Below are 26,341 nucleotides of genomic sequence, written 5' to 3'. Positions count from 1 at the left end.
TGACCGGCATCGACTGCCTAAAGCAAGCCGCTTGCAGATCATCAGTTGCTGCTTTTCTTTGCCTCAAATTATAGTAAACTGAACATGGGTTTTGGAACTAGTGTTAAAAGTTTAAGCCAGGTCACTCTGTTTGGGATTGTTTACCGAGCCAATTTATAAATGATAGGTGTTCAGCATTACAGTACATAGATTCTTAGTCACTTTTGTTTTAGAACTGTTACTTAATAGTGATTAAGTGTAATGGCATTTTCTGATCCCCTTACTTGGAATTAAACAGTTGACAATCTGGACTTGTGCAATAAATAAATTACTGAAGACAGATGCATTTTTATAATTTTTTTTTGTTTATTGGCCACCACTTCACATGTTCCACATCAATTTGGATATGATGGAATGCTTTGTTAAGTTTCCCCCACCGCTGTACAGCTGTCAAACCCATCGCCTTGCTCTACTCAAGCCTCCCCTCCCTGCCAAAAAACACACCGACTACAACAAACAGTACATTCATTCTCCTGTTCATAACAGACCAGAAAATATGTACTAATCATTCAACTCATCACACAGCAATTTCACACCATTCACACAGCACACGCACGCACCGCTATAGCAACAAGGGTTTTGGTTAGAGCCAAAAGGGATGCTGGAGGTACAGTGTGGGTGAGGGGTGGGGGGGTGGGGTACAACTGTTCCCTCCCCGCTTCAGATAATAGACACTTCTCTCAGACCAACCTAACCACTAAACTGTACCAATCTGTCTGCTTCAGTAACCACGGGAATCTCTGATTAGGCATGAATGCAGTGCGACCCATCAGAACCTGCTCCAGGTCTGAGAGCGTGTCCAAAGACCAAACTGGCTACAGCTGGGCACAATGGTCAACATCAAACATGACAAGTCCTTAATTAAAAAAAAACAAACAAAAAAAGTCATAGTCAAAACAATTAAATAAAATAGGTTTTCCCCAAAAAGTTAACCTTTTTCCTTTTAGAAAATAGTCAGTAGCCGTGCTGAAATCAAGAGATTGAACTGAGAAATTATCTGGGAATGAAGAAATGAAAACAAAGTACCTCCCCCCACCAAAAGAATGAATAATTCGTCTCAGCTACAAATGGAGGGGGGGGGGGGGCAGCTTTGTGCTACACTGGACAAGCACTGTGGGGTTTATTTTAGTGAAGACATTGCAAAATAAACACATCTATAGGATGGCCCCTTGTCCCCTGAGAGATCAGTCATTACAAGACCACCACACACAAAACCCTGGTCCTCTGGATTTCTATCAGAGGAAAAAGAACATCAGCAGCCCCCCGCCCCTTACCTACAAACACAGATTACAACACTCATTTAGCTCATACCCACACTGAACAATGGCAATGCTTTTTTTTTTTTTTTTAAAAAGGAGGGGAGCAAATTCACCAGAAAAAAAAAAAAAAAAAAAAAACAATTTCAAAATTGGATATCAATGCCATTTTTACATTTGGTTTAAAATATACAAGGCAAACAGCTGATGTGGAGCTTTGTAGAGAAGGCATTGAGGTCTCCCATAGAGGTGGTGCGCTGTTCCATAGAGTCCCTCCAGGGGGGACAAGACCAGTCTGGCCAGAAGTTGCAAGGTTGGAGATGTGGCTGGCAAAAAAGGCCCTGCCATTCCACTGATGGACTGACTGAGTAACTGACGGGCTGGCTAGCAGGCCGGCTGACTGACGAGAGGCAGTTAAAGGGGAAGTATTAATGTTCACAGGACAGGGAAGGTCCACAAGGACGTGAAGGTGGTGATGGTGACTGGTTGGAAGGGTTGGGGCAGGACTTCTCTCCTCTCTCTCTCCTCTGCCAGCTCTTACAACTCATCATGTCCGTCGTCCTCACCATCAGAATCCTCGTCCTGTCCTCCTTCCACATCATCCAAATCCTGGAAAGCAGAGGAGGAGAAGAGTGTTGAATAAAACAGAATCTCTCAAATCTGGCAAGAACGCAGGTCTAGTTTATAGAAGATGCCTATAAAATTATTTGTCTCATCAACACTGTGTCACAACCACAGCTCGACATACAGAGGACATATTTAACAGCCATTCTTTCACGTCTACTCTGAGGGCAGGTGGCGTGAGGAGATGTGTCAGATAGAGGAAGGCCCTAATGTTGACTGCAGCACTGCACGTGCTGTTTTTATTTGGAGGCTCAGGTCTCCAGGGAAAGCCCAGTAAACAGCTGTGACAGCTGAAAATGGCATCAGCGAACAGCATTCAGCTGGGCTGCAATTACACTTCTGAGAAGGGGGCATGGTGGCAATAGTGGAGTGGAAAAGTGCAAGTAAGAAGAGGACCCCCCCCTCCCAATGTGCACTGGATGCAGCAGAGTTGTAGCAGAGTTGTAGCACACAGGAAGGTATTTGGGGGTTAACACTCAACATGCATCCCCTGCATCTTTAACAAAAGATATGGTGGAAAGTTTGACAAATATCATTTACATCAACATTAAAACATTTTGCACCTGGAGTAAGTTTAGGAACTGTTCAGTTTCTGTCACACTTCTTAAAACCAACATGGGCATTTTCTTCGACTGGCCATACATATGGTTCTGTTCAAAAGGTTACAGCCTAAAATCCTGGTCCCCTGAATCTATCTATGGGTAGCTGATCGGACTCAACTCCAAAAAACACAAAAAAGAAATAACACAGCTACACTGAGCATGTATGCTTGTATCATAACAGTCTAACAGAGCATTGCATGAAAAGCTAGATTTTTGTGTTACCATACGGCTTCTTTCATGTGGTCTCCAGAGGAAAATACATCAAGATGACCTGAACAGTTAGCTACATTCACCAAAGTTGAGACAGCCTGAGGAAGTTTAGTGAAGAATTCAGACATTTGCGTACAATAGTACTTTTTTTTTTTTTTTTTTAAAAAAGGGCGAGACCACAATTATTTCCTAACAGTTTCTTCTCATGAGGGTACAACAGTACTGCTTCCTGTAAAGTGTGAATGGTTTTACCTCTGTATCCAGATCGTCCTCATCCTCGTCTCCTGCAGGGGCGCCACCCTCCTTACCACCACTCTCCAGGAACTTGGTGAAGCCTTCCAGTGTCCTCTCCCCGTTGTAGTCAATCACCTGTTGATCAGACAATTCTGATAAAACATCCCATCTCCACCCCCGCAAAAAAAAAAGTCTATAAAATGCAAGCATGAATGCATGAGTTTATTTATAAAACAAAAATCACTGAGCTTTGACACCTGACCATTTGAAAACAGCAAATAAACTTTGGCATTCTTAAAATGGTGCCAATAACTTGTCCAGAGGTGATCTCTGAGCAGTGACACAGCAACAAGCCAGAAGGGTGACTGCTAAAATAAGGATGCACATGAAAAGGACAATCACTAGGACTTTGGTGGGCACGTGAAGCCCTGGTAAATAAAAGCACACTATAGAAAGAGGCAGGTGCAAGCTGAGCAGACTGTCTCAATGTGATTGAAGTCCTCAAGCAGGAATCTACAAAAGAACCAAACACCAACATAATGGTGCAGAAACATCTATGGCCAGCAAGCTCAGGTTTCTGCACAAGGTTAGCGCTGCTAAATCAAGAGGCACCAATAATACTTAGGAGGCCCCTATGGCAATCATCTTCCAAATAACCACTCGGATCACTACAACTCACAACTGTCTAATGAATAAGAGGGTGAATCCAATTATTACGGGTAGAAGAAAGGATTATAGGTCAACAGAAATGGAGACGTTTACAGAAGATCCTGAAGATGAGATGATACCAATTAAATATTTAATCTTTCTGCTGATGGATCAAATGTGACAGAAAAGAGAAATGTTGTCTTGGAAGTTCTGAACACCCACCTTGCGCTCTTCTCCTGCAGGGAAGAACTTAAGAGTGGGGAAGCTGTGGACTTTGACGGCTTCAATCTCATTGGCTGTGGAGTCCATCTTAGCCACAATTATGTCATCACTGTCCTTGTATTTTTCTCCCAGCTTCTCCCAGATGGGAGTCAGCTGTTTGCAGTGTCCACACCAAGGTGCATCTGGAATACCACAAAAAAACAAAAAAAACACACCATCAAGACAAAATAACAAGTACACTTGTATCGGCTTTAGCTTATTGGGATCTTGACCAGCATTTAAATGCAAAATCTCTCGTATTTTCTTTTAGTCTACTAAATCAAGCTCTGGCCATTAGGATGTCTGGATGTTTGATTTCAGACAGGTCTCTACATCCCACTGCAGTGTATAGCTGGAAGGAGGCAAACACACAGTGAACGTGTCACATGCAGACTCAGTTTCATGGCCTTGCTCCCCTTTGACACCACCACCACCTGTCAGGAAAAAAATGGGCCAACCCCGATATACAAGAGCTGTATTTAAAAGCCAACGATGGAAATTTCCTCCAAACATAAGTGTAAATTTAAATGAGGATGGCTATAAAAATAATCCAGTGGCTATATTTAACTGGATCTTTTCAACGTCAGTGTCAGATAACAAATTCATTTGCAGAGAGTGGGCTGAGAGTGAGTCCCTAGCATCAACTTTGGGCATCTGAAAAGGACTTAGCTCAGTTGCTCAAACAGTAGGTGGGAGATTTGGCAAAGCCTCTAGCTTCGGTGTCTGAAACTTAAATCCTGGCCCTCCTTATTTTGCCTGAGCTTTGACTGCAAGAAAATACCCCTTTAAAAATAGTTGATACCACCTCAAAAAGATCATGAATCATGAATATGTTTTAATGCTGATGAAATGGAAATTTCTGCGGACAAGAAGACGCCCTTACAGAATTCCACAAAGACGTTCTTGGAAGGGTCGAAGGCGACCTCCTCAAAGTTCTTGCCGACCAAAACCTTGACGGGGGTTTTGTCCCAGTCTTTAGGGATGTCCTGACTCATGAGGTGGGGCTGTGAGAAAAAAAAAAAAAGTGAATACAGAAATTTTCATTACAATACATAATGCTTAATTACGTGTTAAACTCATGATCCACTTGTGTCAACAGTATTTACGGCACATTCTTAAGAGTATAGCTCAATAGACGAGTCATGGTATTAACAGGATTAAGGATATAAATTCGTTGCTTGGTCCAAAATATGTTTGCACTCAGCACTTGCCCTAAGGATATCATATATGAAGACTCCCAAGTCCAAAATTAACATTAATTAAATCCCAAGCACGAATGTGTAAGTACACCTATAACATTCACGCGCTGCCGTAACTGTCTTACCTTGAGTTTGCCCTCGATGAACAGCGTGCAGAAATCGATGATGCTCTCTGCTGTGATGGCGTCGCTCTCAGGCTTGTACTTGGTCATCTCGTCCTCCAGGGTAATAAGGCGGATGGCGGGGCACTCCTCTTTCTTCAGGCCGAAGAACTCCAGGATGCGCTGGTTGTCGTCCACGTCGCTGTCGATGAAAATGAACAGGATCTGGACAGGGGAGACGGAAGAGGTCAACATTAGATTTTTTTTTTTCTTCAAAATATATCATAGCTGAGCAAAATCTTAGATTTAAAGATGTGCATATAGCTTATACACAATGCACACCGATCACATGTGATTGGTTAAAACACAAGTGCATTTGAAAGACTGGCCTGCATTTTCAGATAGTCCACCTACCCGACCCTTGAATCCCTCTGAGGCTTTCTTAAACTCAGCCATTTTGTCCTGGAAGTCTGAAGCAGCTTTGGGCAGAAACATCAGGATGTGGGACTTGATGTCTCCACCAAAGATTTTAGGGGCAGTCTGCAGACAACAGAATACACACATTTGACATGTGGGGATCCACACTTTGACTTTTACCACTTGTGGACAGTTGTATGGAGTAGGGAAATATAATGATGTGCATAGCCCCAGACATTACCTGCTCAGTGAACTCAATGACCAGAGGCAGCTGGTTGGCCTTGACAAAAGCCAGGAGTTTTTCTTTGGTCAGCTCTCCATCAAAGGTATTACGCCCTTCATCAAACTGTAAAGGAAACATGGAAACATTTAGATTCAAATATTATCCACCCATCTGAAGTGCCAGTGGACACCAAACAGATTTACCAGACAACCCACTTTAAAATCCCCTGGTAACCCCCATCTGAAGAAAGAGCCAGCAACCCCAATGGACTTTTTATTAAGTGTTAAGAATAGCAGTGGTGCAGCTGTGCCAAGCAGCTCTTACTGGCACACAATAGGAAAAAGGACATTTGGCTGGTGGCCTATTGCCATCCTTGCGGGCACTGACCAAGGCTATGAAACATAAGCCTCAAACCTCAGTTGCAATAAACAAGTGAAAGACCCCAGCTGTTTATTAAGACTGAGCTCCTGCTTTTGGAGGGTTTGCCTAACTGTAGGCAACAAGCCCACATGTCAGTGTTTGTATCAAGGTAAAGTTACCAACATTGATCGGAGGCCAGACAATGGCAGTGGGAGGACTGAGACTTGGTTCATGTGCCAAAATGAAAGATCAACTCTAAGGACTGACTGTAGAAACGCAGAGAGTTTAGAGTTTGTTGTTTTTCGCTGGGGCAATTGGGGCTGCATGAAGTTATTTAATTACTGATCTAACAAACTATAAAATGTTAGACATTATGCCCATCACGAGGTACCAGAACAGAAAGTGACATATGGTGTGATGGTTGAAAATTAAATGAAACGATCAGTCACCCTTTGCATTTAGGAAGCATGGTTATGAGTCTCAAACCTTTCAGCGTCTTACAATATGAGATGTGGTCATATTAGAGTTAAATTTATCACCCTCACATTAGTTGCCTCATTTTCTTTATTGATGGACACACTGGACCTTGACCCAACTTGACAAATCCACACGCTGACTGTTTTGCTGATAAGACGGCTAAATGATGTCTGACCTATACTTCAAGGGATTGTTGCCAGCAATAACTGGGATACAAGACAAGCATTTTCTGTTTGTAAAAATCCCATCTTGTGTAATTTCAATGAGCTACAACACATGTAAAGAAGGGGAAGGAACTACTTCTTGAGCTAGACATCTTCACTCGTCTGCTCATAGCCAATGGGGCTACTTGAAAGATGTACCATCACCTAATAAAGCTCTTTACCATTAATCACCATTAGCTCAACACGCTGAGGTCATTCACTGGGTAAGTCGAGCAACACGCCCGAAGGCAGGCGCACGTATACAACGTTGAAGCACCTCAGACGAGCCAGGATTAGCAACAGAGAGCGGATACTGTGAGGCTGACAGCATCGCATTACCTTGGTGTAGATCAAAAACACTGGGGTGTCTTCAGCAGCTTCCATATGTGTGTTTCATAAGCTGATGTAAGGCCATGGATAACCTATTTACAAAATATCTATAATAAATAATCACGAGTCAACCAGTTTGGAGTCTGTATCTTGAGATGTCCTGTAACTACATTTTGTCCCATATGTCTGAATAGACACAGATGTAATATTTGTGTTTCTTTAGATGTGCTATGCTCTAAGCACTTTATGTGTCAGTATGACATCAAGATGAGTTATTATGGAACAATGAAGAACTTGAAGTCACCTTCTTAAAGAGGACAACACTGTCCTTGGACACCTCAAACTTGGAGTAAACACCATCGTCGGAGGTCATGGCGAAGGGAATTTCATCAATGGCTTCAGCTGCTTTTTCGTAAGCCTTGGCAGCGTCCGAGTTAGCATCCTACAGACACAAGAAATCCTTCATGTAAAGCACTGTCCAAGTGATCCCCAATGATAACAGCAAAACGGTGTTCATACAATATAAACAAACAGAAGGAGCTTTATTATAAAAATGACTCTGGATGAATTCAACTCGTTATATTCAGACCTTGACAAATCAGAATCATACCTTAAAGAATCCGATGACTGCCACTTCGTGGTCAGCGATCAGAGCCTCTGCCTCGGTAACTTCGGACAGGATAGTGACGGCCGGGCCTGTGCGCTTCTTCAGCCAAGTGACAATGTCATCTGCTTGTCTGCCAGCTGCAAGACAACAAACACAATAACTCAAGTACTCCTGTCTTTAAATAAAAATGGACAATGTGATCAGCCTTCAGGTTCCATGCATATTAGGATAGCAGGAAACATTTTTCTCAGTATTTGAACAGAGCCAAAGTGATGCCATCTTTACTCAGACAGACAGAGATGTAGCTGACCTTAACTTAAATACTGAAGTGCCTCAGGGGAACCGATGCGTCAGTGAATTTGCACTGCCTCTACTGTGGTTTAGCCACAGGCACTGAATATGCAGAGACGCGGAGACACCCTTCATACATTCTCAGTAAATTTTGAAAGTGAAAATATGTCAGCAGCACAACAGACCAGTTCTGCATTTCTGAAACCTCTGGCTAACAGCTCTTATAACTTCAGATGACAATCCAGAACGCTGCTCATTTGTTTTAACTTTCAAATCCAAGCACCATGTTGTAGGATAATTAAATTATAATACAAAATTAAAAATTATGCCAGATTTGTGAGGCTGCAAAAACCTATTTATCTTTCTTTTGATTAAGACTGTTGCAATTAAACTAGACTTAAGTCAGACCTGACTATCAGAGTGAACAAGTGATGCAACGTAGTAGCAATTTCATTGAGAAACATGTTGATGAAGTGACACAGCACGTAGTCTTGGTGCAGTGCTGTGAGGTCTCAGGGAGTGCGTGGGGGACGGGAGACTCAAGTCAGAGCAGTCACTTCCACAAAAAGAAAAACCCCTCCCAACCTTCTCATTCCCTCCCTTTCCACATCAAGTCTGGCCCGGGCCAGCACAGAAGAGGCGACGTGAAGAACTGCACATTCTCTAGCTGGAGGCCTTGCTCAGAGTCAGCATGGGAGGAATGTGCATGGAAGATCCAACCCACATTTTGTCTCAGTCATGTTGCTGAAAGCTGATTGGCTAACTTAGTGTTTATGCTGCTGTGCAGATCATATTACCAGGATGAAGACGGTCAATAGGGCTTGCATATAGTACTCAGATCGGATTCTTTTTGCTAAGAACTATGATTTATCAAGCATTATATTATGAAATAATATTCAGTCACTTTACTATGAGAGGGGTTACCCAAGATTACATCACTTTGTGAGAAAAATTAAAAATAAAAAAAACCAAGCTGCACATTGGAGAAAAATACACTAAACATTTTTAAAATGAGCGTATAACTAAATTCAAATGCAGAAAGTCATGATGTTATTAGGAGAATAGAAACAATAAATAGAAAATATTAATATAATATGAGTAAACAAAAACACCACAGCCGACCTGTAAATAAGAGTTAATTTCCCACCACTGCCTTCAACCTCTAAATAATTCATCTCATGCAAGCAAGTCTGCACAAATAAAATCTTGATGCTCACCAGAGTACTCTTTGGGTGACTGGCTCTCTCCGCCCTTGAAGAACTTGATGGTGGGGTATCCCCGGACGCCGTACTCTTGGGCCAGTTCGGTCTCCTCTGTGGCGTCCACCTTACCCAGACGTACCTCTGAACCCTCTGCCTTCAGCGTTCCAGCAGCCTTGGCGAACTCTGGAGCAAGGGCCTTGCAGTGGCCACACCATGGGGCATCTACAGGAGTGTCAGGAGGAAGTTTGGCAGGACATTGTTGTTAAGTAAATCAGTTTTCCTGCAGGGAGTTGATCATTTTTGTAACAAAAAATCCTTGTGAAAAATTCTCTGATTTTACAAAAACACTTGATAACTGCCATAGCTGCTAACCTACACTGTCCTCTTAAAATCAAGCAGAGATAAGTTGATTCATCGATTGGACAATCAACAGAACTGAACTATTTTGATGAATACTAATCGTTCGCCAAACATGCACTTTTTTCCCCACAGCTACTTCAATGTGCAGATTTGCTGCTTCTTTTTTGTATTTAATTGTAACTTAAATATCATTAGGTTTTTAATGGTTGGTCAGAAAAAAAAAGACAAAAATAAACAAACAAGCAATTTGAAGTTGGGAACATTTCATAAACTAAACAACAATTTTATCTACAGGTTCATTGACAATGAAAATAACGTAAGTTGCAGCCCAATGTGACACATTTCAGGACAACTTTTGGAGAAGTAAGTTTGTGATAATATCCAAGGAATAGTTTGAACTTTAAGAGAGAACTCCTTAGACATGACGTGTTTAATTGTACATTTAAAAGGTCTGGACAAAACTCCAAACGGATAATCTCTTTATCAGAAAGAACACTTGAAATAAAACCTGCATTGCATCACCTTAAATTATTGACAAAGAACAAAACTTCCTTGTTCCAGTCGAGTCACTATGAACACACAGATGAACTTTTGTAAAGTACACGTCAACCTAGCTCCACATCCCAACTCAGATCCCGCCCAGCTGAAAACTACGTGGGCAAAGCCTTCATCCCTCCCATCCTGAGCTCATTGGAGAGTCTTCTCCACGGCCATCTCTGACTGGTGCACTCATTTGTCACACAATGTGTGAGCAGGTCAACAATCATGTAAAAGTGTAGCGGGATGGGCCTGCAGGCTATGAAGAAGTGGCTCATTAAACCCTGTGATATGGCATGACAACGAATCCTATTATTAGGGGATATAAATTACTTCAATACAAGAACTGAATTTAAAAAAAAAAAAGACAGTAAATGAGCTGTCTGAGTAGCACGAAAACTGAAACATAAAGTATGAAACCAAAGCAGGCAATCGAAACTTTATAATCCCGCACTTTACTGATTCACCTACTTTTTAGTTTCTGTCTACTCATGGTGTTAATAACGATGTTATTACAGTATTATTCTGACGCCAAAAGTGACAATGCACGCACTGGTCGATTTTCTAAATGCAATTTGGTGCACTGCTGTTAGCTATAAGGTTAGCTCCAGAATGTTACAGAAGTAAAAGCAAGAATATGGCTAAACAGAAGAAGTTGTAAAATGACTAAGGTTAGTATCAAAGCAGCTTAGAGGCTTACGGCACTGTGTCAAGCTTGATATCCACACAGAATCCGTTTGCACTTCGAGGATACTGGGTGCTAACAGTTAGCCAACGTTTGTCAAATGTAAACGGGCAATATAGTCTGACAAAGAGAAACCGCAGTCTGATAAACAATGCCTCGTCCATTTTTACAGTGTGAACTCAGGTGGAATAGCTGGTAGGCAACTAGCTGAAAAGGATTCACGCATGGATGCAAACTTGAGCACGTCGTCAGTAAGTTAACGTTGGCCGTTAACCGCAGCAACTTGTCAGAAGTGTCAAAGTTTAATGCTAACAGGAACCCAGGCTTAATTTAGCTAGCTAACTAGCCGGGTAACCGTTGAGTCTGCTGAAGACAGCTAGCGTTAGCTGGAGATTGTGAAGCCGCTGTTACTTACAGAATTCAACCAGGAGGTTAGGGTGAGCTTTAAGAGCCTCGTCGAAGTTACTTTTCTTCAGCACCAGGACATCTTCCTCCTCAGTGATCTCAGCCCGGCTGGCCACCGCCAGTGTGCAGAGGAGCAAAAACTTAAACATAACGTTAGTTGCCGTCGAGTCTTCTTCCTGACAGAGATGAGAGCTGCAGACACGGTCTTCTGCGGTTTAGCTGAGAAATTGGTCGTAGTTCAGGTCCTATTCCTTGTTTAAGGTTGGGAGAGTAGCTGGTATTTTGTGTCTACCGCTACTAACGTGGCAGTGCACGCAGAAACCGGAGGGGTCAGGCGTTGTGCGCATGCGCATTTATCAGGCCTAAAGCAGTTCGTGTTGAAATGTGACTGGACCGCAGCGGACTGCACCTGGAAGTGAATGAGCGGCGCTCCCTGCTCTCTGCTGGCATGCCTGCACATCAGCCCTGACTGATAAGGCACAGCGATCATGGAAAACTATATGGAAAACAAGATTATTAAGCACCTACGCCTTTTAAACCGATTATGTAATTTACAACTAAATGTAGATGAAATCATAATGCAGCTACATGATGCAGCATTATTTTTGTTTATCCAAATGTGTGAACAGTTATATTCTATAAGTGAAATATGTAAATGTGTTGTATTTACACTTTTTTTTATCCCTTATCCCTTGCCTTTGAAATATAGGTGTTGTTTTGTTTGCATAGCTGACAATGTAAAGTCTTAACAACTCTGCTTGAAATCTAGTAAAATAACTTATTTAATGATTACTATTATTAACATCATGTCCTGGTGATGTTAGGGTAAAAGGGTTGGTTCACCTAAATAAGGAAATTGCTTATCTCTGGTGGTGTATTGAGCCCCATAGTAGAAATCTTACAACAGGGGAAAATAAAAACAAACCCATGTACGTGGCCAGGTACAACTTCAGGTAGGTGAGAAAATGTGTTTTGTTGTTGTTTTGGTGAAAAGAGGATATTTTTTTCAAGGAAGTCAAAGTCATAAACTAGCAAAGACAAGTTACTCTTTGCTAAGATGAAGATAAAGGTAATCGCTGTCTGGTTAGTGTATTGTTAATAAAGGGATGGAAGGATTGTCAGTTCTGACACCCCAGATTTATCTGGTATGAGTGTAACATCTCATGTATCAGTATCAGGTGAATGAGAAACCTGAGAAGCAGTTCCACAGGTACAGTCAGTGCTTACACCCAGAGATACTGAAGGGGCAGGTTCAACCAGTGCAGAATAAGGAAACTGTCAGGGAAAAGAATAATTCAGACAAACATGAAAATGAAGGACAGATTAAATGAATTATGAGCACATTGCAGCCTTTATCTATTTATTTATTTTGTTTGTGTAAAAAAGGTTAAAATTAAACATACTGGCTCCAAAACAATACAAATAAGTACATGCATAAGAGACAGAATGGAAGGAGAAACAATTTTCTGCCATCACACACTGTATATTTGTTTAGCTGTAAAACACCCCCAATTTGCTTAAACTCCTTAAGGAACCTAAATATGACCCTGGTTTTCTCCTGACTTAGCGTAGAGGATTGTAGCCTGACGTATGCTCAATATTTAGGCATTTTAAGGGATTAATGCACAACTGCAGTCAGATCAGACAATTAAGTGCGGATACCACATGAACTTAGTCAGAAGTATCTGCTCAATACCCAGCTAAATTCAATAAAAAAATGCTTCCAGTTATTAAATCAGACAGATGTTTATCATAAAATTATGATTACTCTCTTACAATGTATATGACATTGTCTCTGGTATTTGGAAAATGCCTCATGTTACTACACTGCATCAGGGACGAGTGTGTACTGCCTCACAAGTTCAGTACTCAGGGTGACTTCTGTAATGCAGTCAACTGCATTTCAAATGTTTTGACTATGACACAGCAGACAATTTTTGGGTAGATTTCATGCAAATGGGCTGAAAAGTGAGATTGAATATCAAAACTTGTGTCAGTTTCCTGGCAACACACTTAAGCAACAATGTTAAGCAACTTAGTATTCATCCTTAACTCTACATCTCTGACATTAAAGCTGTGGTGAAATGTGATATAATATGGTTGTCATAGAATCACACGGATAAATAATCAGTTAAGCTTGCTATTGTTAACTTCAGTCTTTAGTCAGGAATTGACTGCAGTACTCTGTGGACTAGTGTTTACTTTGCTTTAACTAGATTCTGTCTATTTTGCAGAGGATAACACATTTGGTGTATGTTTATGCAGTAAAAGTGCGTGCATAACAAATACTGTATACCATAGTATAGACTACATAGCATGTGTTCTATACCACCATAATGTCTCAGTGCAAGCTTTCCATTTGTTCCAACAAGGACAAATAGACAAATTGCCTCCCTCTCCATGCAATTCATACGTGTCATGAATCTCTGGCACTGCTTGTTTGACAGAGCGGCAAGCTCTACAAGCGATTGGCTAAAGCAATTTGACAGTTTGTCTCTTTTGCGCCTGGTTTGTCCACATCCTCATACCATACCTCATGCCACATAAGAGAAGCCAAAATATGTTCATGCCAAGCATGCCTCAAGACTTATCATAATTTATCATGATAGCCTAATCGATATTATGGAATTTACATAATTTACATAATACATAATTTAATAGGTAATTCTGGTGAATTTTGAAGACTAATTCACAAACTGTTAATATGTTCTTTTTACTGCACTTACAGTACAACAGTAGTTTTTATTGTGTGTGCTCTCCACCATCCATGCTAACTCTCACAGTTTCTGCGTGAAACTATTAAGTTGCAGGTAGAGGGAGAGGCTGTTTATTTTATCAAGGGCAGTTTTTAAATGCAAATACTGCTGACTGCCGCTCTGCAATTGTTATCTCCTTTTTATTATTTGTTTAACTTTTATGTAATCAGGCAGGTCAACCCTGAACAGTCAACCGAGTATAATGATGGGAGCAATTATGTCATTGCACCTTTTTATGAGTAGAATGGGGGTTTAGCCCAGAAGGTGCATGGAGGAAGGAAAGCAGTTTTAAACTCCAGGATCAGTTGTAGTATGAAGACCAACCTAAAGGACCTGATACCAAAGTAGAAGTACAAATACAAGCCAAAGTACTTTAGACTCAGAATAAAGTTATTTTTAGTAAGTGTTACTGGAGGTTTGCTTGCTTGTCAGAGACCTCCAGATTAGAGATGTGGACTGTTTGCACCAAATATTCCGGTAACTGGATCAAATGAATTCAGGTAAGCTGCACGTTTCACATTACTCTTAGTCATTTGATCCATTGTTGATATAACACTATTGATAATAGCAGTTATCCTAATTATATTATATAAGACAATAATGTAACAAATGAGAAACAGGCACATTAGAGATTCATAGGTTCAGGTTTAAGCCTTGAGACTACTGAGCTGCAAATCAGTATCAGGAAAATGAGCTCTGAGTAGCAGAAACAAGCTGTGAATACTACTGATATTATGACTACTGATATTATTATCACCATTTAGGTTGATAATCTATACTTGTTAGCAAAAAGTTAACTATTGACACATCCAGCAGACATTTTGTAGTCCAATATTCAGCATCAGAATCTGAATAACTTATATTTCCTTGACTCCGGTCCTTCCATTGCTTTCAATGTACATTCACGGAACAAGCATTTAAAAGAAGCTCAACAAAGACTGCCGGGAGACTTCCCATGATGCACTGAGCTCCTCTCTCCTCCTCCATCTGTATTCTTTTTCTTATCCCATTAATTCATGTTACTAACTCAACGTCTTTCCTCTCCCGTTGTTTTGTGCTTCCTCGTCTTGCTCCTCTCTCTTTCTGTAGCTTTCTGCAGGTGTTTCTGGTTCCAGAGCTGCGGAGTCTGGATCTGTGGTTGCAGGCCGCCTGCTGCCGCTATGTTCCTGCTCAACACCTGCTGCTACAATAATGATCATTAGTCCTATTATTATTATCATCAATATTGCTTTCATTATTCATCTCCATCACTATCACCTTTACTACTGTTTCATATTTCTATGTGGACATTGCACTTGGCTGTTGTTTTATCCTAATCATAGCGTCAGTCCTAACATGTTGATGTGTAGCAGGTATAATCTTGTTTAGTTTGTTAGCATGCTAACATTTGTAAATTCCCACTCAAAGCAAAGTACAGTTGTGGCTGATTTCATGGTAATCAATTGTCGAGTTGACGATTTCACTCAAAACCACAAATGTCAACCTGATCCAGGGATCACCAGAGTAAGTAGCATTCATCTTCTGAGACCATGAATATCTGTAAAAATGTCGAAGCAATCCATCCAGTGCAGTCAGTCTCAACAAGTGTCAAACTGGCTGACCAAGATCGTGATCTGCATACCTTGGTTGTAACGAGCGGTTATTTTAGTTTCTGTTGCCTTTCTGTCATCTCGAACCAATCAGCCCATTCTCCTCTGACATCAACAAAGCCTTTTTGTCCACACAACTGGCGCTCACTGGATATTTTCTCTTTTTTGGAACATTCTCTCTAAACCCTAGAGATGGTTGTGCGTGAAATCAGCAGTCTCTGAAATACTCAGACCCGCCCATCTGTCACCAACAACCATGCCACGTTCTTCCCCATTCCGATGATCAGTTTGAACTTCAACAAGTTGTCTTGACCACGTTTACATGCCTAAATGCATTGAGTTGCTCCCATGGACTGGCTGATTAGCTATTTGTGTTACCAAGCAAGGAAGGTGTACATAATAAAGTGTCTGGCGAGTGTATATCCGACAACTGAACGTCAAATTTATGAAAACACACAACTCTGTTACTAACACAGTGTATATTAATGGCCTTAAGTGTTTTACATTGTTTTGTTGTAAATAATACACATGATTCACAACTGTGCTAAAATGTATTCTTTTGAAACAGTATGTACTCGTACTTCACAGCTTATCCTATAGGAAAGGACACATGTTTGCAATTAATATGTTCTTTTTAAACATACATTTAAATCTCTCATACATTCATCCAAATGGTCTGAGTATGTATAGTTTTTGGCAATTTTTGCCTTTATTTGTTCAGTCACTATGAGACTGAGAGAGTCAGGAGACGTGGGGAGGGAGGATGTAATTCAACGAGGCTCCCTCAGCCTGAGGTCCAACCATGGATGCTGCTGTTTTGTAGTATGCACCTTGAGATTCTGAGCTGCTCTGAACCAGAAGGACGTAAAAGGCTGGCAAAGAGGAAACTTAATTGCTTATATGAATGACTGCACCAGGAAGTTCAGTAATAAGTAGAATTAATTCAGAGCAGGAGGACAGAATGACAGATGAGGATACGCTGATCGACGTACGCAGCTCTTGAGCTCATGTTTTGACCATTAGGATGAATTCAGGTCATTAAAGCTTAATGGGATTTTAATAAGGATGCTGGCAGAAACGGAGAAAGCGGAGAGAGAAAGATGAACATTTGCCAAAAAGTCCAAGTGCAGTTGCCATGCCAACACTACCATGGCAGGTTCCTGGAGTCCTTGAGGTTATTGGAGGAAGGACATTTAATTATAAAAAACTCTGAATATGACATGACTTTGTAACAAACAATGCAGACGTCATAGCCGAAACTACCGGGTTACAGCATGTTTCATTCATAATGTACACCATGTGAGAGTCCATTTAAATGTATCTTTAAAAAGAACAATGTGTCCTTTCCTTTAGGATGAGCTTTTCAGTACTGTAAAGCACGAGTTGTTAACAACATATAGAATATATAAAGAATACCTATTAGCAAATTTTTTAATGAATTTTGTTTTTTCAACAAAACATATGAATATATTGGCCTACTGTGTTGGAAAGTATCAGACGTGTGTGTTTTCACAAATTACACATACAGTTCATAGTACTACTTGTGCAGTGCCATTAAAGTCGTAGGAACCACCTACACATCACCAAGAACATGTTTCAGGGTCTTATTATACATTACTGCATATCTGATTATCTCTTTTACTTTTTCTCTGTTTGCTCAATGGCCTTGTGTAAATAACAGTGACATGACAACATTAGCTTCCTCATTAACTTCCCTCTGTCACATTTCCACTGAACTTTCTACTAAGCTTTTCACTTCTTATTTTTTTTTTTTACCTTAACTATAGGTATAAAGTAGAATATTTTTGTTTTTAAAATATTGCACTAAGATTGGATTGTGGATGCGTGTGTGTATCTGTGAAAGGGAGGGAGAGAGAGAGTCAATAAGAAAAATTACCATCTAATGTAATATGTTCAGGTAGGACAACTAAATTCCTATTTTAAAGCTGCATTAATAGATTATTATGGCCTCCCCTTATAGAGTTGCTCATTGAGCTAGAAAACATTTGTCTAATTACACATCCAGCTGGCACAGCAGTACAGCATTAAATTGGAGCCGTGCTTTTTGGCACGTAAGTTCAAACTTAACCTCCTTTAAGCTTAGTTTTTGCTTTGTCCTGAGGGAAATATCTGTCTCTTAGCTGCTAAAGTCTATGGTCTACCGCACTATGGTCACCAGCTAGTCACTAAGTGTTTCTAATCAGTTTGCCATTATTGCTGTACAGGTAGTATGGAGAGGGCTTATGTATGTTTATGTAATATTATGTTTTGCTGCATGCTGCTGCTGGAAACAGTTGATGAGATGCAGATGGAGAACCAAAACAATTAGCTAAAATATGCTAAAAGGCTAAAGGTGCAGAGTTGGTTGATAACTGTCTGTGGGTTCATCACTATGACTTCACATTTCGTATTACTCATAGGCATTTGATTCACTGTGGATATAAAACAATTAATAATAGCAGCTATAATGACCAAACATAGGCTATTTTAAACACATGGTGTATGGGTTAATTCAGTGCCCTGATGTACAGTATGTACAGTATATAATCAAAAGGTGTGAAATCACACATGACTTGAAAGACAAAGAAGACAAAATGAAATCATATTAATGTAATATACAGGTAATCCGCCTTAGGAGGAAAGTTAAAATTAAGCCTCTATTAGTGAAACAATTCCACAATAAAAAAAAAAAAAGAAGTAAATAAATATAAAGCAAGCTCCCACAGCCACTGAAAAATACAGGAATTTCAGACATGTACAGATCAACAAGGAGCTGATGAAACATACAATATTTTACTAGCAACATCAGCACATGAAGATGATTGACAGAAGGACATAAAGGAATGTGAACTGTCCGCAACATTCAAGGATGAGCTGCACCCAAAATTCACATAAAAACAGACAACAAATATAAAAGTTTTACCACGTCATGATTACAAGTTGGAAATAATGAATTATCAAAATGGAAGTCCCTATGATAACATATTACTGCTTCTGTGAATATTCTGGTATATATACTAAACACACAAATATGTTTTGTGGTCTTACTTAAGCATGATATTTTTCTTTAAATGCTGTAATTTTCTGTGGTATTAATTTTTGCATTTTTCAATAATTACCTACTTTTTCAATGGTAGGTCATGTAATGTCATTAGAAGTGATTCTATCCCAGTGAACTTAGATGTTCTGCCACAAGATGGCTCTATGTGCCACAAACAAACACTGAAAACAACTGTGAAGTGAGGGGGAAGAAGAATTATTTGCTGTATTATTGGTGCAATGGCGTTCCCCAGTGGTGAATACTAGGGAAAAACACCACTATTGAAATATACAGTACATTAACTGAAATTCTCATTAGTGGTTAGGGTTAAATTCACAAAACATATTAATATATCAAATTAAAGTTGCAGAATTTTTAAAAGCCTTTAAAGGTCGTGACACCATTGAACGGCACAGATCCTTTCATCAACAGGCCATTTTGTTTTCAAGCTGTGTGATTCAACAGAAGCAGCGTGTGTGCGTGTGTGTTAGTAAATGAAAAAGCACAACCGAGAGACACCTGAATTCTGAATGTATAAACATTCATGACTACATGGCATCATAAAAGACAAAATCTGACTGAAGCTTAGAAACCTTAGGAAACATTTACGAGGCTAGTGTTAGTGGTTGCATACAGATGGAGAGAAAGAAGAAGAGAGAGAAGCTCAGTGCATCATGGGAAATCCCCCAGCAGTCTAGGCCTATAGCAGCATAACTAAGGGATGGTTCAGGACCCACCTGAGCCAGCCCTAACTATAAGCTTTATCAAAGAGGAAAGACTACTCTTAAATGTGGAGATGGTGTCTGCCTCCTGAACCCAAACTGGAACCTGGTTCCACAGGAGAGGAGCTTGTTAGCTGAACGCTATATATATATTATCCACTCTACATTGTCATACTGTTTCTATTATGCATAAATATATACTGTATGTAATGTATCACAGTAGTGTCAAATATATCCATATAATTTCAGGAATACAATCAACCCGGGCAAACCACAACGGTAGGCCTGCTGGTGAAACCTGTGTAAGCAAGCGCATGTGCTCTCACACCAAAGGACATTTATGTTCGGTCATAATGGTACATCTATTTCTTATTTTTATTTAACCTTAATTTTATTGTACCTGCACCACCCTCTTCTTATGCAAGAACTCGGGTGTGTTTGTACTCTGTAGCAAGGCAAAGCACTTTGAGGAACTAACAATAATAGATGATGTTACAGATGACGGTGATAGTCCAGTTGTTTTCTTTTTAGCTGTAACATCATGCCATCTTCACGGAAAACACACCACCAAACACAGTAAGGATATGTGACATGCCTTTATTGAGATAAACAAATATTTACAGCCAATTGTTTCACTGATTGGAAACTGACAACGTACTTGGTAGAGTTTACCAAAAGGTGTGAATAAGAAATGGGAGTGGGAAGGGACAAGGAGCGGTGTGTGAAGAAAAGAAGGCGGAAATCACTAATCCACCGGCACTGGCAGGGCTTGGCAGTTGTTGACCTCTGGATGGGAGTTACTGATCTTATGTTGTTCAGTGTTGAGCTCAGCGTACTCTACTGAACCCTGCTGACACACAAAGCAGATCCATTAAACACTGTCACAGCTAGGTGATATTTAAAACTATTGCATTATAAGATTTTTTTAAAAAAACAAGCGTGTTTTGTGGCTTCTGGTAATATGTGTGCAAAACGTTTGCCCCTGCATATATTCAAATCAGATTTTTAACTGTGTTTTCATCCATCTCCTTAACTACCCAAGTTCTAATCCTCATTTTTACTGGAGCAAATCCTGATAACACACTGCCAGAGGATGCTCTGTTTTTTCCCCACAATAAAAACTTCAAATTGTCTACTGAACATCAGTTTCCTGAGGAGCAGACAAACCATAATAAGAGTATTGTCAGACCAAACCGCATAATCTGTCATCAAGAAGATACAGCGGTGAAAGTTTTTAGAACATGATGTCATGTCCTCAGCTTATTATTTCAAATTCCTCTCTTCAGATGCCTTTAACACCATGTAGGGACAAACAGAGCACTCAGGAGCAGCAGTGATTAAGGCATGCTGGGGGACAGTATGCTGGCCAAGATGGGCTTGGAGTTAATTTGACTGGGTCACAGCGCTGATCTGAGCAGGCGATAGGGAAGGAAGCCCCAGCCCAAATGCCTTTGTTCTTGTCTGGAAACTTTGACAAGCATTTCCCTCTCGCTCTGGATTATAGGCCTGCAAAAGATCACTGTGACCAGGAGGCAGCCAATGCAGGGACACCTGGATGGTTTTAGTAATTTAGTTTATAACTTGTAACATACATGAATTGAGCTACTGTATAAAACTTGTTATTTAAGTCACTTTTCAAGTTAATGGGGAAGAAAACTTGTGTGACTGCTTTCTAAGTGGGACTTAAATCAACAGTGAATTAAGTTTGGTCAAAATGTTTGTATGAAATACTACATGCTGGACAAATGAAAAATGAAATATGTGAATAAGTGTTAAGATTTAACTATTGAAGCATTTCCTTTAGAAAATGAGTGTGATTGCTATTAGTGCTGGTAACAATTTTTTCATGAGTTTATAATTATATGAAAACTCATTAACCTTAATATATTAGCTGAGTTACATAAGTAATGATAGTGAATGGAGACTTTCAGCATCAGGCTTTAATGCATTACGGTACCATTATAATGAGCTTATTCACAGTTAATCAGTGTGCACAACTGGCTATTTCTAAATTTGAATGGAGTTAGTCCTCTATAAAGGTGCTGAGTCATAATTGGGGCTCCACAGAATTTTATGCCTTATATAACTCAAGCATGACATCATAATTAACTTATATACAGAGCCAGAGTGAAACCAGAACCTCTGGATGCTGTTCCAGAAGTAAAACAAAAAATTAATTTGAAATCCCATTGACATTTGGAACAACGTTAAAATCCAGCCTTGGAACTGAGCCTTTCTCAACAGTATGTGGCTCGCTTCATGACTTTAAATACTAACAAAACTACAACTACAACTAAAACTACAGTCATTTAAAAAAATAAAAATAAATCTAATATCATTGTTTATTTAATATTTCGTGTTTTTTGTCGCCTTCAACAAACAAAATTACCCATTAGCTGGTTAAACGCCATGGCTCGTCAGAGGAGTCCATGAGCGAGTCCATGGGTCATGGTTAGCTCAGAGGTGACTGTTATAACAGCAGGACAGAGGACTCTGTTTTATACAGCAGAGATTGCAACTAAAAGTTGAATGGCTTTGGTGAAATGGAGTTTGTTTGTGCTCACAAAGTAAATGTTTAACCTTGTTAAAATCATGAAGGTTCCAATTTCTAATAGCAAGTGCTGTATGGATGCTGTTTTGGCTTAGAATATGAATAATAAACTCCAGGAACAGGCCTAATTTTTCAGAAAAAAATGCTGATTACAGAAGCTAGTGCAACAGAGGCTGGCCTGGACACGATTACAGAGCATTGTGCTGAATTACAAACCTCGTAATAAGTCATAAAATGTACATGTCACCATGACAAGCTTACGTAAATTTGATCAGTGTGTAATACAGAGCATTTTTTAAATATAAATTAGGTTTGCTCTGTATACAGTGGCTGAGATTTCAGTACAATGGATGTCTATGGGACTGTTTTTAAATGTAATTGTTCTAAAAGTTATCAACAAGAAAAGTATTTGCATCTACAAACAATTTGGCAGATTTGACATATGAAATGTTTCAATTACATTAAGTCAAGTGTCTTTTAAAAAAAAAATCTAATTAAATATGTCAACCTTTGAATATTTTTTTCCAAATGCAGAAAACTTCATAACATTAGGCGTGCATATTTTTATAGTATACGAACAATATATGGAGTGGAAATGGTTTTCAAGTTTCAGGCAAAAAAGAGAGCACACAGGTATTATGATAATAATAATAATAACAAGAATACTCGAAGTGTGATTGTGCTGCTAACTACTCACATAGTCGTGATGTTCAGCGGCACCTAAAGGAAAAAAGCGTCACAGGTTAAATGTATGTTGGGTGTGTATCCTGCTCACTCACTGGCTGACCTCAGAGTTATTCATTAGTCATTTGACAGTTACAATGACGTGGCGGACCTTGCTGACTCACTTGTTCCTCTTCTGCTGAGGCCTTTATTTCAACCATAAATCCCTGTAATCTGAATAATTGGTTAGAATATTCCCTCTCACTCTTAAAGATGCTTCTCTCAACAACCTCAGGACACTTTTGTCACAGTTAAACAGGATTATTAGGACTCCAATGGACTACTTGGTAGACACATCTAGCTCTTCTAATAACAGGAAGTTCCTGCCTGCAGTAACAGGAAATGGTTTTGTAGCCGGCCTGTGTAAACTGTCCTTCCATCAGTAACCTCATTTTAGAAATGATATGTGGTGTGATCTGGAAGTGTCACAAATTCTATCATGTTGTAATAAAAGCACTGACATTCAACATTGATATATTATGAGTTGATATGGCAAAAACGTTAGCAAACACTTAGCAATTTACACATCAAACAGACAAAGAACAACTCTTTCATCCATTAAAATGTCATTTCTGACCACCAGTCCAAGACCAATTATCACTCTCCTCTCTCTCTGTTTAGGTTTCCGACCACAAAAGGAAAATACGCTGCTAAATTTTGGGCAGGTGGATAGAAAAGAGTGCTGCCCGTTGTGACTCAAAACAAGGCTGATGAGAGCGGTGAGACCAAACCAAAGCAGTAAAGTTAAGGACTGGAAAACCAAAACATCAAGCTGGTGGATGCTAAAACGCTCTGCAGAAGAAAGGAACTGCAAAGTTGGGTAATAATTCTCTGCAGGTTTGTCACTATGAGCAACCCCTTTCCCAATTACACTTGGCCATCTTGGTCATTTCCATTGTTAATGTAAAAATTTTGCAGCAGTGCAGCTTTAAAGGAGTTAAACTCACCATGTGGAGAGTTTTGGAGCTCGCTGTACACTGTGTCTGTGCCTTTTCTCAGCGGGGCTGTTAATGTAAAAAGCAACATATTAGCCTGCTGGAACATCAAAAGATAACGTTTAGTAGACACTGTCTGTTTGATCTATCCTTAACAGAAATCTAAAAATAGGCGGGTTGTTTCATATTCTGTAACTGCCATCTCCAGCCCATTGGGACCTTTAGCACAGGACTGTCATGAAGAAGGGGCCAGTATCAGAAACCAGCATGGCAATTAGCTCAACCCTTCCTGTTTATGAGGTCTTCAATGGTTCTGGAAATCCTAGCAGTTATCCCTGTAGCAACTTGGAGGTTAATTATGGGTAATTTGGCCTCTCCCAGGAAGTGTTGGTCTGTATCATCAACTATAAAGGAATGTGGGCAAAGCAGACAAAAAAGGTTTTGGCAAGGAGGTTTGGAATTGAAGGAGAGAATGTGCAGAATGGTTAAAAATAGAGGGACGAAACGTTATCAAAATAACAGAGTTTGGAGAAACAAAACGGGCATAAAAAGATGAACTAGGAGATGGACCCTAAACAATATAATTTTTTCCTCTGTGTGTGTTAGTGTATAAAGTGTCTACCTCTGGCAGGATCTACTTCCCGGGGATGCACCACCTCAGTGTACTCCACATCAGGCTCGTTGGATATCACGCTGCTCTCCTCGTCATTGGCTGCAACCAAACACATCAACAAAATTCTCTGACAAAACAGTCCCAACTTGAGGTCCACCTACTTTTCCGGAGCTTTCAACTATATGACTACTGTATATGCTACAGACCTTAAGTTTTGTTAGTTTAGTTAACTACAATTTCCTTCAAATTAACATGGAGAAGTCCTAAAAAAGCTATGGATGAAATCACAGCAGCTACTGAACTTGCGTGTTGACAGATCAAACACCATGGCAAGTGAACAAACTTGTCAGCTGATGAAGATGGCAGGACATTTGAAAGCTCTGGAAGAAGCTAGTAAGTGGACCTTGAGTTAGGATTGTTTTGTGAAAATACAGTTTTCTTGTTTCTTTATCTTTTTTAGTGGTGAGGTAGAGTTTTCCTCCCACAAATGGTATAGAAACATATTTCACGTAAAGCAAGACTATGTAACTCTTTAAAAAACGAAATGACACATTCCGCTTCTTACAAATGAAAAGTTGAGCAAACTCAAACTTGGTCATTTGAACACACATTGCTGATAGCCTTACTTGGTTTGGTACAACCAGCAGCTACTTGTTGCTAATATCAGCAAACGTTAGGTAGATATTACTGTGGAACTGTCATTACTGAATCACTTCTGTACTGGTACAACTTTTACACATTTTAGCATTAAACATTAGCTCATAAATGTCAATAGTTACTACACTGCATGCTTTCATAGAACTCTAAGACATTTTCAGTAAAAGTCTTATTATAATGGTACATATTATAAGCCCAGCTCACCTGCGTCAAGTGGTCTCTTGCTCCATACACTGACTGTAGCTCTGTCCACCCTCACTGTGAAACAGAAAGACAGACATCAGGTCATCAGGCAGCCGCTAAACCCAGACTTTAATTAAGTTCTGCGCCGATTAGAACAAAGAAACATACCTTAAAAGGTAATTAGCAGTAAAACAACGCATTACAAAGCTACATGTATGAATATCACCTGACATGTGATGTGTGGTTGAGTAATTCCAAAAGAAACAATTATAATATTTGGAAAATACCTATGCACTTTCTAGCTTTTTAATTAAATTTTTATTTAACCTTTATTTAACCAGGTAAGCCGAGTGAGAACAGATTCTCATTTATAACAGTGACCTGGGTCAAGATAGGCTGAAGTTGTGCAATATAACTAATTCCCACTAAAATACAAATACAAAGTGGTATAAAGAGGTCAGCAGTAAATGAAATGGCATATACAGTGAAACTGTGCTACAGTGTTTAAGTTGTATGAGAAGAAGTCTGTCTGCTGAATATGAAATTACAGCCAGCAACCAATTAGCTTAGCTTAGCATAAAGACTGGAAACAGGGTGAAGAGGTAGTCTGGCTAAAAATGGTAAAATTTCTTTGTCAATCTCTAAAAACTCTGTTCATACATGTTTTACCTTGATTGTTTAATCCATATAAAAACCAACGTGCCTTTTACAGTCGGGTCATTTGTTATTTTTACATCATTTTTTTTTGTTACTTTTGGAAGTTTCCCCTTTTCCTGTCTTTATGCTAAGCTAAGCTACTGAACCAGCTCCTGGCTGTAGTTTCATACTTTAGCAGTCAGACATGAGACTGCTATGAATCTTTTCATCTCACTCTTGGCAGGAAAGTGAAAAACTATTGAAAAGGCCAAAAGTCAACAAACAGGATTATATTCTGTTCTGTATAGCTCAGAAGCCCTTGTTGTGGCCCATCTCTACAATATGGGCTTCAGTGGAGGCTTTATTACTCTTAAAATAAAACCAATAACAAAGGAACAGATTTCAAGTCTTCATCTGGCACATAAAGAAATGTTCCGTTGCCTTGTGCACAATAGGCTGTTAATTCAGCAGCAGTTGCACAATAAGCTCTGGCAAAAACAACTTCCCATTGCAACTTCCCAGTTGGTAATGTAATCACATACACAGCTCAAACAAGGCTTATGTGATTAATTTCCTCCGCCTGCTGCACGCATTCAAACTTGCCTGGCCAAAGTAAGCGCCACCTTCCCCAACACCACCAGTTTTATCAACATGCCCCCCCCCCC

At 39.8% G+C, this 26,341-nt stretch overlaps 2 protein-coding genes across 2 annotated transcripts in view; both read right to left on the bottom strand.

Moving 5' to 3' along the window:
* Positions 1–323: 323 nt before the first annotated feature.
* Positions 324–11,613, bottom strand: p4hb (prolyl 4-hydroxylase, beta polypeptide). Its single transcript, XM_046046721.1, has 11 exons — positions 11,282–11,613; positions 9,300–9,506; positions 7,795–7,928; positions 7,489–7,626; positions 5,833–5,937; positions 5,589–5,714; positions 5,199–5,399; positions 4,758–4,878; positions 3,836–4,017; positions 2,984–3,100; positions 324–1,904 (listed from the first exon to the last, which is right to left on the bottom strand). Exons 1-11 carry the CDS (start codon positions 11,418–11,420, stop codon positions 1,833–1,835), a joined length of 1,542 nt encoding a protein of 513 aa, XP_045902677.1. The 5' UTR covers positions 11,421–11,613; the 3' UTR covers positions 324–1,832.
* Positions 11,614–19,959: 8,346 nt separating this feature from the next.
* The window catches only part of pecam1b (platelet and endothelial cell adhesion molecule 1b), an 18,285-nt gene continuing 11,903 nt past the window's right edge, over positions 19,960–26,341 (bottom strand). The window contains exons 8-12 of the mRNA XM_046048495.1: positions 25,062–25,115; positions 24,210–24,299; positions 23,600–23,656; positions 22,627–22,649; positions 19,960–20,228 (exon numbers count right to left, since the gene is read on the bottom strand). Of these exons, the coding sequence (XP_045904451.1) occupies positions 20,124–20,228; positions 22,627–22,649; positions 23,600–23,656; positions 24,210–24,299; positions 25,062–25,115 (329 nt within the window). The 3' untranslated portion in view covers positions 19,960–20,123. The remainder of the gene's footprint in view (positions 20,229–22,626; positions 22,650–23,599; positions 23,657–24,209; positions 24,300–25,061; positions 25,116–26,341) is intronic.

This window comes from Micropterus dolomieu, linkage group LG04 (genome assembly GCF_021292245.1).
Source record: "Micropterus dolomieu isolate WLL.071019.BEF.003 ecotype Adirondacks linkage group LG04, ASM2129224v1, whole genome shotgun sequence".
In the NCBI taxonomy this organism is placed as follows: Eukaryota; Metazoa; Chordata; class Actinopteri; order Centrarchiformes; family Centrarchidae; genus Micropterus; species Micropterus dolomieu.
This window is presented reverse-complemented; position numbering and strand designations above follow the sequence as displayed.